General features: G+C 35.4%; 2 protein-coding genes across 2 annotated transcripts; one reads left to right on the plus strand and one right to left on the minus strand.

Moving 5' to 3' along the window:
- Positions 1 to 385: 385 nt before the first annotated feature.
- Positions 386 to 4081, minus strand: LOC134648895 (protein kintoun). Its single transcript, XM_063503489.1, has 3 exons — positions 1924 to 4081; positions 1701 to 1821; positions 386 to 1254 (listed from the first exon to the last, which is right to left on the minus strand). Exons 1-3 carry the CDS (start codon positions 3939 to 3941, stop codon positions 856 to 858), a joined length of 2538 nt encoding a protein of 845 aa, XP_063359559.1. The 5' UTR covers positions 3942 to 4081; the 3' UTR covers positions 386 to 855.
- Positions 4082 to 9096: 5015 nt separating this feature from the next.
- On the plus strand, positions 9097 to 12895 carry LOC134648896 (rRNA methyltransferase 3, mitochondrial). Its single transcript, XM_063503490.1, has 5 exons — positions 9097 to 9513; positions 9728 to 9975; positions 10451 to 10606; positions 11658 to 11955; positions 12695 to 12895. The coding sequence occupies exons 1-5, from the start codon at positions 9110 to 9112 to the stop codon at positions 12861 to 12863; spliced, it is 1275 nt and encodes a 424-aa protein (XP_063359560.1). The 5' UTR covers positions 9097 to 9109; the 3' UTR covers positions 12864 to 12895.
- Positions 12896 to 13897: the final 1002 nt, after the last annotated feature.

Genomic DNA, 13897 nt, shown 5'->3' on the forward strand with positions numbered 1-13897 from the left:
CTACCATCACTGTGCGTTATATCTAAAACTTAAGCTAGAGGACATTGTCGTTTCAATTAAATCTTAGCCAATAATACCAGTTAGTCTATTTTGTACCATTTAAATGCATTTCTACTACCCAATATTTTAATATTGTCTAAGATGAGCACAATGAAAATGATCTGAAAATAATTTTATAAACCTAGATCACTAGATGTCATTTTATTTAATGCTGCATTTGCATGACGGTGGCAAACTTCTATCAAGGCTATATTACCCCTTTGAACGCCACGCCTACCGTGTGGAGTGGGTCACCGTGAACCTTGTCGCAATGCACGAAGGTTGATATTGGGCTGGCTGTAGCCGCGCGCGTCAGTAGACGTCTTTAGCGGTTAATCCATCCCATTCTAACTCATAAATTGGTCTTGTAAGTTATAATTTATCATACAAACTCCATCATACAAATGCAACAAAAATTGTAACATTGTAAAGTTAATTATTGCCTTTTACAATTACTTTTGAATATTTATTTATTAATACACGTACAAACTGTAACATTTTGTACTATATTTTGAATACATACATAATTATTATAATTTACGACACTTGTATAGCTAATCTTTTTCTATTTAATGTTTTTATAATTGACCATATTTTGATGTTATTGTGAACCATTGCCATAAACTTAGCAAACTCGATAAACAACTAAAATAGCTACACGCAATAGGATAGGAACTAAATTAAAACTGGGACTAATTCCAAATTAATATCTAAAATACTATGCAGACTAACTTAATAAAATGAAACTGGGACATGAGACATTTGTATAGCATTAAGTGTGTGAATCCCTAAGAGATACATAAGAAATGACAGCACTCACATGTCCAAATCAAATATGAGATCGTTTTTGAACATAACTTCTTGGTACTGGCCCTTGTTCAGTTTATCTGGATCATAGAGATCAGTGTTATGTTTAATATTATCACAGGTTTTGGGTTCAGAGGCTTTTTCTTTCCCTGATGTTGACTTGTTGTCTTCGTCTTTAGATTTCCATATAGCGGGTTCTGTTTTCCTCGTTGTATTGTTGTAAATGTCAAATACAGATGAAGGGGCACTACCATCCGACGCGTCGGTGTCGATGCCATCGTCCTTCCGTTCGCTGGGGATGTCTCTGCCAGTTGGAGTGCCTCGGCATTCGCTTTCAACATCAGAAGTGTCTGCGAGACCGCTGTCGCGCCGCTGTTTTAAAGCTGACTTCGGTTTCGATTTCGGAATCTGCAAAATTAATATGATTATGACAATAGCAAATTAAATAAGTGGACAGAATTGACTATAATCATGCTTTTTGTTTACAAAGTATTGTTATTATACTTATTATGTAACATTGTTATTGAATATTTTTATTATCTTATCTGTCTTATCAGCCATGGAAATTGGGTCAAAACGAGGAAGTTTTCCACAAAAAGTATAAAGTCTGTTAAACTATTAATTAGAAACTACGCATACACAATATACACATAAAGCAAGCTGAAGGTGCAAATTATATGTGCTAAATCTGGCTTGCTAAAACTTGTTTAAACATTAAACAAAACACACCAATTTCATAAAAAGATTTTTTTGCACGAGTCAGGAGAAATGTTTTTTAAGCATTCTTACTCGGAACTCGAATATATTTGGACTACTGATCTATTGGAATAGAGAATAAATATAACTGAAGATACCTGAGTTGAGTTGTTGAAATCATCTTCCGCCTCGCTTTCACTCTTGCGCCTGTCTTGAGTACGTTTTTTACTCTTCTTCTTTTGATTCTTTTTCTTCTGCCCTTCAATAGATGAATTATACCTGTAAAAACATACATCAATTAGAATTGTTAATGGAATGACCATACTTTATGTTAAATAAATATTTCAATGCATTATTTATTATATTTATTATTATGCATACCTATAAAATTGTTTTGCAATGACATCATTGAACCTAACAGTCTTTTTTAAGCTGGATTCTTCAGGAATACAGTCAGAGCTAACATAATCCATTGAAGAAGCAACATCTCCCACACTAGACTCTGAAAAGCTTCTCATCATGTGCATTGGTTTCCTCAGTATACTCTTGGCTCCGGTCTCATTCATTCCCGAGTCCACCCACACAATTTCTTTCTCATTAGTAGATCTCGGTGATTCAACATCATCACTGTCCTCATTTTCAATATTTGATGACACTACTATGTTTGTCTCGGAGCCAAAACTGGTTACCTCAACAACAGGCAAAGAAATCTCATCTTGAGGCAGTTTCTGACTTAAAGCTGATTGGTCACTGGAAGACCTTTTCACTTGGGACATGTCAAAGTATTCACTGGTTAGAGAAGCATCACTCAAACCTATTTGGAATTTTTCAGGCAGGTTGCCAGACACTTCTAACTGTAGAATAACATTGTTATCCCACGGTTCTCCAGTAGCATTCTCAAATCTTATTCCCTCGTCAAATACTACAAGTGCTGCATAATGAACTGGTACAAATCCTGATCCTACTGTAGTAAATTTGATATAAACCTTATTGCCTTCACTCTTCACTTTAACAGAGTCCGGCTCAGTGTTTTTAACATGGAAAGTAAAAGCAACAATATCATCAAGTACGTTATGTGTGTATGAAGGTAAAATGTATCCATAGGAAGAGTCTAAGAATGCTTCTTCAGATGATTCATGTTCTAATTGTTGAGTAGAAGGGCTTATAGCAGTCTCTGCAACAGTAGATGACAATTCTTCCACTAAGTTATCTCTCTGATCATCATCACTTTGAGAACTTGAATTTTCTTCACTTTCTACACCACTGTCTGCTTTACTGCTATCTTTCTTCATATTTTCTCTGACTACAGGTAATGTGACAATAAGCATGTGTTTTGTTTTATCAAACTTGGCACTTCCACTCTCATCATTAACTGCATATGGAAGAGTTATAGCAAGTTTGTACTTAGCTGGCTTTTCGCAAGATAAACTCAGTGATTTTTCCTTAACATCTAAAATACAGTCTTTAGTAGAGGACAGTAGAGGAAGATTAATTTCAACCACTATTTGACTGGGTATAGCAGTGTACTGTTTACTGTTTTTGTCATAAGTGAATTCTTGCATGTCAACATTCTTCTGTTGTTTGATAATGTACTTGGGTATAGTGTATCCATTGATAGTTTCATGAGTAAATTCTTTTTTAGATTTAGCTTTAGGTTTAGACTTACTGACACTTTTAATTTCTTCTGATTTAGATGCTGCCGGAAATGTGCGTTGTGGATATAACTTCTCCAATACTTCAGGAGATAAAGGTTCCCCTCCCTCTTCATCATCTAAAGGAATACCCTTAAAATCTGGATCCTCTTTACGAATAATAGCAGGAGTAGTCATTCCCTTATACAATGACTTAGGAAAACGTAAATTGTTTTTGTCTAGGTGAATGTTGTATGTTTTCATCAAGCCATCCAATGCAGTCTTGTTGACCAGTTCACGGAACCTTTTGTTAACCTCTGCCATGCGCAATGTGTCAGGGTGGAAAACTACATCGTAAATGACACATCTCTGCTTTTTGTGATCATAATCTTCCCTGGGAGGGATTAAAGTGTATGGTATTTGCCAATTCATACCTCTCTGGTTATCAACCTCTTGAACGCTGCAGGAAGGTTTGCCGACATTATCATTGCTACAAATATTAACGAACGCTTTCCGGTCGCCAGCGACGCTTGTTTTGATAACATACCCACCCTTCGGATTGATAAAGGTTACATCATAACCTCGCTCTTTTTCCAGTTGGGTCATTTCCTTCTGGTAAAGTGCTTGATTCGCCGGGTCACGTACTTCTTCAGCGTACTCCGCTAGCATTTCTCGAAATTTCTTATTCTTCATGGCGTCTTGAATATTTTCGAGATCAGACCGGGTAAATTGGATTTCCTCGTCACGAGGTTGTACGCCTGTTGCCATTTTGTCTAGAAATTTGTGTTGGTTTAAAAATAAACACAAAATAACTACGCATTCACAAGATCACGATAATACATTAAACATTCAGCTGAGCCGATGATAAGGTTAGTGTTGCATATTGACAAAATTTTCCATCGCAACGTCAACAAATGTCTTAAAAAGCGGTTTAGACTCTCGCGCGAGCCACGAGACGAGCCGCGAGCCGCGCCACGAGACGCGAGTCCACCGCTTACACTCGCGTTCGGCTTGTCATTCGGTTATAAACCTTATGCCGTGCCGTTAGTGTTTAAATTATATTAGCTCGACGAGCTTGCGAGCCACGAAACGAGCCGCGAGCCCACCGCTTACACTCGCGTCTCGCGGCGCAGCTCGCGGCTCGTCTCGTGGCTCGCGCGAGTCTAATGTGCCTATAAGACCACGTAACACTAAAAACTAAAATAAAAAAATTAATATTGTTAGGTTGTCCTTACTGAAGTTACTGTGTCTTTAGTATAGAAAATTATTGCTAAATACATTAGGCTAAAGTTTATTTGTTATTTTAAACATAATGTATTTTTATAAATAATAAACAAATCCATCCAAATAAAGAAAATGGTCTGTTTAGCTATAGCTGGTCAAGCAAATCTTGTCAGTAAAAAAAGGCGCAAGATTCAAATTTTCTATGAGACGATATCCCTTCGCGACTTTTCTACTGTCAAGATCTGCTTGACCAGCTATAGTCCGTCAACCAAATCTTGTCAGTAGCAATGTAAAGCAAACTAAAGTAGAGCAACACTCAAAGAGCAGTATTGCGCTAAGAAAAGCAGCAATGTACATCGAACCAACAGATTTTTTTTTCCGCCGAGCGCGCCCTGCGTACGTCAATTCAAATTGTCACTCGCGGTTTATTGAAAAAAATTGAAACATGGACGGACAATTTAAAAGCGATGTTAAAACAATGTTAATCAAAATGATGAACAAATTTGAAGATATCAAAAACAACTGCTTATATTCTCTTTGTTCCCTATCTATGTCTTCTAAGTTTACTAAAATAAAATCATATCAAAATGCAGATAATTAGATAGTGCATATATTTGTTATTTACAATATAATATGCCACTTGTTAATGTAAATTAGTGTACTGTTCTGGATGAATATGACATACCTGTGTAATTTTTTTGATTGGTATATATTGTACAATATACATATTAAAAATAAAACAACTGATATTTGGGTGTTTATTTAATTTAAAGGTAAATAAGATAAGGGTCACTTTTCGACTTGGTTGCGTTGTACACGTACATAAACCGCCATAGGTAAGTATTGTCTGAAAAGATACTCAGTGTTGCCAGAGCGCTTCCAGCTTATGTACAGTCGTACGTCAAAAAAGGTACGATTTTGATAAAAAAGGTACGGTTTTTTTTTATTAGTAAAATTATCTTACAGAAACAATATTTCTATGTGGGGGGGGGGGTATGGTGGGTGGATGAGTATAGTTTTCCTGATTGTTACTGACTGACAAATTGGTTTGACCAACTATAAGTGTAGTGTACACGTCATAGTTAACCAATTTTGTTTGCATTGATATAGGTACATGAAAAATAAAATTTGTCAAGCCATTTCCGTCAGTTGAAAAAAGCGGCAAATCTAAAAAAAATGGTGCGAAGGGTTATGGTCCAATAGAAAACTTAAATTTCGCGCCATTTTATACTGACTAAGTTGTTTGACCGGCTATAAATGGCTGGCTGAATTTTGACTACCTGAGTTTTGTAATCTGGATAATAATGCCAAATAAAACGAAATACACTCAGATGACTATTAGCTGGTCAAGCAAATCTTGTCAGTAAAAAAAAGCGCGCAATTAAAATTTTCTATGAGACGATATCCATTCGCGCCTACATTTTTCAAATTTGCCGCCTTTTTCTACTGACAAGATCTGCTTGACCAAGTATAAGTAACTTTCTACTGGATATGCAAATGTACATAAGTATATAAATTAAAAAGAAATGCATTTGAATAAGATTGGTGAGATAAACAAGTTGGCAGATAAGTAACAATAATTATGTAACTTCCCTTTTTATTAATCAAAGTAGGATTTAGGTACCTGACAGCCCGAGAACAAATTCTTTATCATTTTTTTAACTTCTTTTAGCGTTTTTATTATTCCTCGAGCAACTGCATTAGAAGCAATCACAAAGCAATATGAATAATATTACACATAAATTATTTAATGTAGTTTTATGGATAATTGCCAATAACCTATCAGGGTGCCATGTCATCTTTTTCCATTGTAACATCTATTCTATTGTACCATGGTTTGCAATAAACGATATTACTATTACTATTAGCAAAGCACAGGTAAGAAAGACACAACTGCCGACTGCAACTAAAGAAACGTGTATTTTCTATAGTACATGGTACTTTTTTATGGTGGCTATTGTTGTCAGATTAGATATTTTGCCCTGAACAAACCATCCTGAACCAATATAACGAAAAAAAAAGTTGATAAACAATTGTACATCAAAAAGTACGGTTTTAGTACGATGTACGCTGCGTACAAAAAAGGTACGCAAGGTCAAAAAATAGTACGTAAAACCGTACTAAAAGGTACGATCTGGCAACACTGAAGATACTACCTACTACGAACGCCTTATATTGGGCAAGATTTAATCCTGCAACAAACATGTATGGATTAGGTAGATATTGCGAAAGAACGGCGATATAATCAAGGCTCTTAATAGTGTTTAAAAGGTTTACCTTTGTAAATAGTCACAACTGATTGCTGAAAATATTAGACATGTGGGCCTATAGACGGTTTCCAGGACACAATTTATGGTCTTGTTGGATAGATTTAGGCATACGTTTTAATTTTATTTATGCCTTTTAACCCTAAAACAAAAAAACTGAACATAATCTTAAAAGTTCGAAAGAGTTCTTCCAATACTTGCCATAACCTCAATTTTTAGTAATGTTTACCATCAACGAGCATGATTGTACATTGTAGGCCCCTTAGCTTTGCTTATTCTTATTTAATGTATTGGTATTTAATGGTGACAGCAGAAATATCTCTTGAAACAGAAACGATTCAGAATGAAAACCAAATGAAAACAAATAAGGTGACGGCTGTCATTCACGATCCACATTCCACAGATAAAACACAGATGACACGCGTTTTGGAATTATTTGAACACAGTGTTGCTAACCCGCGATTTTTCAAATTTGCCGCCTTTTACTACTGACCATGAAGTTATATTTTTTAAACTGGAGCGAGTTGTCACTTTTTTGCCATACTAATTTGAACCTTATCACCGAGACAGAAAGTTGTTCGTACCAGACTAGAGAAAACGGTCCACTTGAGATAGAAAAACCCGAGCCCTGTGTCTCACTCGCACATGTTGCCAATGTTAAAAAGATACCATTGTGGTAGAAATTATATCAATAAACTACTGAATTTAATTACCTTCTTATACAATTTTAGTGCTTTATTCAGATTACAGTTCTGATATCTTTTAAGTAATTTGTAAATAATTATGATGCCAATATTATTAACTGATTAAACCAAGCGCATACACAGCAAAAAAAAAAACCTAAATTTTAGTATGGTAGAATTTGTAGTAACTTTAAATATTAATTGGTATCCCCAACTTGATAACATTTCTTCAAAACACGTGAATGCGAAATTTCTTAAAAATTGTGAAGAAATGTTGTGTTAAAGGTTGTTGGAGTGAAATAATTGCTAATTGTGGAATATTGTTTCACAAGAAAGCCACAATTATTACATTTTACTATAAAAATACAAGACAACATTGTCAAACTCATTAGGGTGACTATGATATCGGCACGTTGTGAATCGGTCTCACAGAATTCTTATTATTAACGTAGGTAAATAGGTATTATGTCTTTATTTCGGCATTTTTAATTTAAGATTTGTTATAGAATAAATTGCCAAAATTTAAAACCAAAGTGCATAACTCCTTAAATATTACAGACTCTCATTTATACATAATATTTTGTTACGGAAAAGGTGTGTCAAATTGTTTATATAATTAATATAATATATGCAATCGATTCTTTATAGGTAGGACACATTTCCGTCAATAGAAAAAAGGCACCAACTTCAAAAAAAAGGTCATATTTGCTAAACAGATCTTCAATGACGCTTACACTTAAAACAAGCAACAACGGTTGCACTCCGGGAGTGCCGATAGAAATGAAAACTCACCTTACTATGTTACCGACGCTCGGTAAAACGATACATACGTTTAGCGGAGGTATTCTATTTATTTATTATATATTATTATCATTCTCAAATAAGATCACACTTTTTCATTGACATGTTTATTTACATACTGCCATGACAACGTCAAATTATTTGAACATAGGTTAGGTTAGTCTAAAGAGTCTTGAAAAGGAGTCCGCAACATAAATGTCAAATAACATTGAGTTTTTCTTTATTGATTTAAATGCAATTTAAATTATGAGTGGCCACCTTACGGGGCTTCCGGTCACGTGATCGCCTTACGCCCCTTACGGTCACGTGATCGCCTTACGCTGTCTCGAGTTTATCATTTTTTCCTCACCTCAAAAAGTGCCCAGTGCCGCTAAAGAAGTTTTCACTTCAAAAAGCTGAAGTGGACAAAAGGGAAGCCTACCTTTATGAACATACCATGAGTGAGTGCGAAAGAGGCCGACTACAAATGAAAAAAAACCCTGACTACTTAAAATTTCACTTTATTTACAAAATGACACACCCTACTGATATATTCCATGTTATGTTATCCTAATATCCCACATACAGATGTCTTATGGTCACCCTAATTAGAACGAGATGCAGGGCTCTAGTTTGACTTCTCATGTGGACACACTTTTTGGTCAATGTACTCGATCCAGTTTATTAACTCTAAATCCGTGCTACTGACAAGATTTGGTTGACGGACTTTATAAGTATAGCTGTAGTAAGTCGCCAGTGGTTTGTTTCGTCGTGTAAACTATGTTTAAGTGAGTTGAAGTTTGGCATATGTCAAAATTGTCAAATACACATTATAACCTAAAACTTTCGCAGTTGCACTGTGTACATCAATTATTTTAAGTATCTACACGTGTTATTCTATTCGTTTTATCGCTAAATCGAGCATGCGTTAAGATTGGCAAAACCTTAAAATACTAAAACAATATTGTGTAACGAGGGAAAGATGTCCGTAACAAATCTACACCGTATCGCTGTTCAGCTAGTTGCCCGGCATCCAGTTCTCGATACAGCAAGGTCTTATAGCCGATGGGCTCACAGGAATCCAGCCAAAGTAATCTTACCTTACGAGCCAAATTCAGAAGTAAGTTTGAAAAAGGAAAAGGTAATTTCCTTAGATCCTGACAAGTTCAATAAACTAAAAGAAAACAAAAAAGAAAAAATTGCAGTAACAAACGGTTCTCAGAATGAAACATCACACAAACTAACTCCTGAAAAATCAAAAGAGATAAAGCAAAAACGCGACGAATTAATGAAAAAGAGAAAGTTTTATCTAAGCCAGGCAAAAGTGTTTGATGATAACAATGAAATTATGTATGAAAAATTGAAAGACAATGATGGATGGTTAAGGTAAGTTCAATTTTATATCGTTCAGTTGCCTACAAACCAAAACTTACCATGACAAATGCAACTTATATATTATATTGTTTAATACACTAGCAGCTGAACTGCACTTTAACAATTAATGTATATAATAAGATATCAAAATCAATGTAAAGTCATTTTATAGATTTCTTGGTGGTGGTATGGTAAGAAACTATTTATTATCATTATATTTTTTTAGTTCCCTTCTTGTCAAATTAAAATCAAAGAAGGACAAAATGCGCAGTGGACAGATCCTGGTAGAGGGTTGGCGATTAATAGTTGATGGTCTCGAGGCTAAATGTCCTCTTAAGTACATTATCTTTAGTAACACAGAAGATTTACATCATTTGAGACCATTCTTACCGAAGACTGGAGTGAAATTATTCAAGACTTCTTATAAGGAGATGTCAATATGGTCTAATGTGGAGACACCTCCTGGAATATTTGGTTCGTATACTTGATTTTTATATTTGATTGTCTAACTAAGGTCAATTTGGGGAAGACTGGTATATGTTGTGTGAAGACCTCCTATATTTGTATACATACATTACTAAGCTACAGTCAGAAAGGAAGAAATTTACTCCTTTTGCTCTACCTACCTACCTTCTGAAAGTGGATTATAATTCTGTGCTTGGAGGAGATTTGGAGAGGCGTATGCCTAACAGTGGGCGCATACTCGCTGAGGAAGAAGGAAGAAGAAGAATTATGTACAAACACAAAGTTAGAAGTGATAACAGAACTTGTAGACCCACTTACCTTATAGTTAGTTGGTTGTCCCCACATTGACCTTACATTAATGTTTACTATATTTAGAAATTACATACTTGATTTTAAACCAAATTATTTAGTTACTTTTTATATTGCTCTTCAGTAATTTCAAGTAAAAACAACCTTACTAAAATATGAATTGTTATAATTTCAGGTATTTTTGAAACACCTACACCACAAACTGTAAAAATGTTGTCCAAGCCCTTACCAATGCAGATCATATGTGACCAAGTTAGAGAGCCAGGCAACTTGGGGGCCATATTAAGAGTAGCGGTGGGCTCAGGTTGTGAAAAAGTATTGTTGACAAACGGTTCGTATCTTGATAACTACATACATACAAACATCACTGGCTCAGTGACCCAAAAAGGATCTTGGCCTCTGACACAAGAGAGCAGTCCACTCTGCCCTATCCTGCGCCACTTCACGGCAGTTGGGTATTCCGAGAGTGGACAGGTCTGCTGGATTGATGAAGCCCAAAGAGACCTTTATAATTATAAATTTAAAATCCTCCATATTTTGATTTTATCCGAACTAATTAAACTAACTACTGGGATTATTTTCTCAGTTCTTCCCAGTGGTAAAACGTAAAAAAACCAGCTGTAACAACTTTTTGGTAACAGGTGGAAATCACTTTTAAGGGACAGTAATCATTATAGTATTTTATGCAACCATTGTTTAAGAGAGGTCAAAAAAGGCGAGTGGCGTGGTTAATAAAGACGCCACGAGTATTTTTTGACTCAGTTAAACAACGTTGCATACAATACTTTTTCTACAACCAAGTTTTACTTTTAAATAAAATTGTAAATTTAACAAATATTTTTAATTCAAGAAGTAGCAAAGATGGTACGGGCGGGAAAAGAATAAATGAATGAATGAAATTAAAAAAAAAAACATGTCTATGGATCACTTATTTGTCAGAGATGACATTTCATCGGAAGACCAGCGCTGGAAGCCACCAGCAACATGCTGAGATGAGGCCATTTCGTGGCACTTTAATCTTATTTTGTGTTTTCTGTCATATTATGTATTGTCTGTGCTTACGAATAAGTTATATTCTATTCTATTCTATTTAAAATAAGGTTGGCAACACTGTATTTCATTCAATATTAAATTTTTTAAGTGGTCATTACACAAAGTATCGTAAAATCGACAAAAAGATACTGCGTGTATGCACAAATTCTTTTTTGGGGAATAGACTAAAGACTTGTCTTGACAACTATAAGGTAGGGTTTTAAAGGTGTGTGCACGACCCTTTAAATGACAAATAAAAGTACGGGAGTAGGAAAAGTTATTTAAAAAGTTATATAACTTGTCTTGATTGAAAATTGCTTGTTAATATACAACTTTTTTTTTCTTTTCAGGGTGTGTTGATGTGTGGGACCACAAAGTTGTAAGAAGTGGCGCTGGCGCTCACTTTAGACTACCAATTTACACATCTCTAGACTGGGAAGACTTGCCTAAACGGCTTCCAAAGCATACCTCAGTAGTCATCGCAGACAGCAATGCAAAGTTTGACTTGGATGTTGATTTAACTGACGAGGGAACTGTGCAAGGCACACTACCTGTTTTACCTTATTATGGAGTGGATTATTCTTCCTTAGGTCATGTGACTTTGATAATAGGTGGAGAGACTGAGGGCATTAGTGAGGATAGCTACAGGTAAATTAATATTGAAAAATACAATTGCATCTTGAAAATGAAAATATGAAAATGAAAATGAAAATGAAAATATTTTATTTACATTAATAAATGTTACATAACAAGGTAACAGGTTGGGACTCCCTATTAAGTATATTATACCTGTATCAGGAAGCCCCGCTCCTCCGTAGCAACAAGTTGTAGATTTAAGAAATATTTTATCTTTATTCAATTCAATTCAATTCAATATTTTTATTTCGAATATAAAAATCCATATTATTGTTAGTACTTACGGCTAAACAAAACTTATAAATCTAAGTTAGTGACAAAAAGTAGATACAAACACAAAATATTAACTATACTTAAAAGCGGCGTGGTGCGGCGAGTCCCAGCGCTGCGCCAGCACGTTTAGAATACTGTGTTTATGACTTCAAAATAGAGCAAATTATGTAAGGTAGTGAATTATTAGAAGAAGCCTAACCTATGAAACCAGTGTATTCAACATTTTTTAGTTGACCTATTGTTGCTGAAAGATTTTGCATTCAGTCATAAAAAAATCTACTTATGATCCTTCATATATTTCATACATTTGTCACCATATAAATGAGAAAGTAGTAGAATCCTGATTTTAAGGAAGTAAATTCATATATTTGTCCACTTTGGTCATCTATATCCATATATGGTATTCTGACTGTACAATATTTCCATGTAGCGCTTGGCATGCAGGCTTAGCGATGATCTTTTTTTTTTTGTTTTACAGGTTAGCAGCTACCCAAAATGGTTTGCGACTCAACATCCCCCTACAAAGAGGCGTCGACAGCCTGAACACCGGCATGGCGGCGGCGGTCATCGCGTTTGAAATCCGAAAGCAATTCATACAGGCCTTTAGGCAAGCTAAAGATGACAAACAGACTGTCCAAGTAACTTAAACAATTGAATTATGTAAATGTTAGTGATAGTAAAGTAGTAAATATGATATTCCTGTTGATTCTTAATTTTATTTTTCCCTATCATACAGCTTCTGCCTACATCATGGGCGACCACTACTGTGTATGACATAGTTTTGTTACATTTGATTTTGAACCTTAGGCCACTAATTATAAGAACCTTAATAAAAGATTACTTATTACAATCAACGCAATAGGCACGACCGTTTTATTATATCTGGGTTAAAGTAGAAAATCTAAACTATGTGTAAACAATCACGAACTAGAAGCTAGAAGTACATAATTATAGTTCGTAAGTCACTGCCAACGTAGCAGTGGCGTAGTGTAACTGTAAACTAATGTAAAGAAGTCGCATCTGCAAGGCCCTTTTCTTTCAATATGCGCGGTCTTAAGTGCGAGGCCGTAGACGAGGGCACGCTTCGCCCACGCCTAGCTATCTATGCCGCTGCTTCTAAGATTTGTTAATTAAACACTGGTGTAGTAAACAGAAAGATTTTATTTATTTATTAGAACTTGTGAACAATACGTATTACAGTACACTGCTATTATATGATGACTCTTGTGAGCTGTCACTTTTCTTTTTAGGCCCGACTGCCTAGAAGATATTGAATCTGATAGAAGTGTCCAAGATTGATATTAATGCCATCTAGTGAATGTTAAACAAACTTGAAGGCCATGCAAGTTGGTGTTATCTAACGTCGCGGGCGGAGCTCGGAGCTGCGCTGACTTACCCACCATCCGTCAGATGTCGTCACGTGTACACTGGTAAGTACGGTAATCCATACTAATATTATAAATGCGAAAGTGTGTCTGTCTGTCTGTTACCTCTTCACGCTTAAACCGCTGAACCGATTTAGTTGAAATTTGGTATGGAGATAGATTTTGAGTCCCGGGGAAGGACATAGGGTAGTTTTTATCCCAAAAATCTCCCTTTAAGGGGCTGAAAAGGGGGGTGGAAGTTTGTATGGAGTATCGTTAAAAAGCAGATTGGGTAAAAATAAGCTACCCCAATTACT

Source organism: Cydia amplana, chromosome 6 (assembly GCF_948474715.1).
Source record: "Cydia amplana chromosome 6, ilCydAmpl1.1, whole genome shotgun sequence".
NCBI classification, from domain to species: domain Eukaryota; kingdom Metazoa; phylum Arthropoda; class Insecta; order Lepidoptera; family Tortricidae; genus Cydia; species Cydia amplana.

Coding starts and splice junctions, on each gene's coding strand:
- LOC134648895 (XM_063503489.1), bottom strand. CDS start 3,941: ATGGCAACAGGCGTACAACCTCGTGACGAGGAAATCCAATTTACCCGG. Junction 1,822..1,923: donor ATTGCAAAACAATTTTATAG/GTATGCATAATA, acceptor ATGTTTTTACAG/GTATAATTCATCTATTGAAG. Junction 1,255..1,700: donor ATTTCAACAACTCAACTCAG/GTATCTTCAGTT, acceptor TTAATTTTGCAG/ATTCCGAAATCGAAACCGAA.
- LOC134648896 (XM_063503490.1), top strand. CDS start 9,110: ATGTCCGTAACAAATCTACACCGTATCGCTGTTCAGCTAGTTGCCCGG. Junction 9,514..9,727: donor GACAATGATGGATGGTTAAG/GTAAGTTCAATT, acceptor ATATTTTTTTAG/TTCCCTTCTTGTCAAATTAA. Junction 9,976..10,450: donor GACACCTCCTGGAATATTTG/GTTCGTATACTT, acceptor TTATAATTTCAG/GTATTTTTGAAACACCTACA.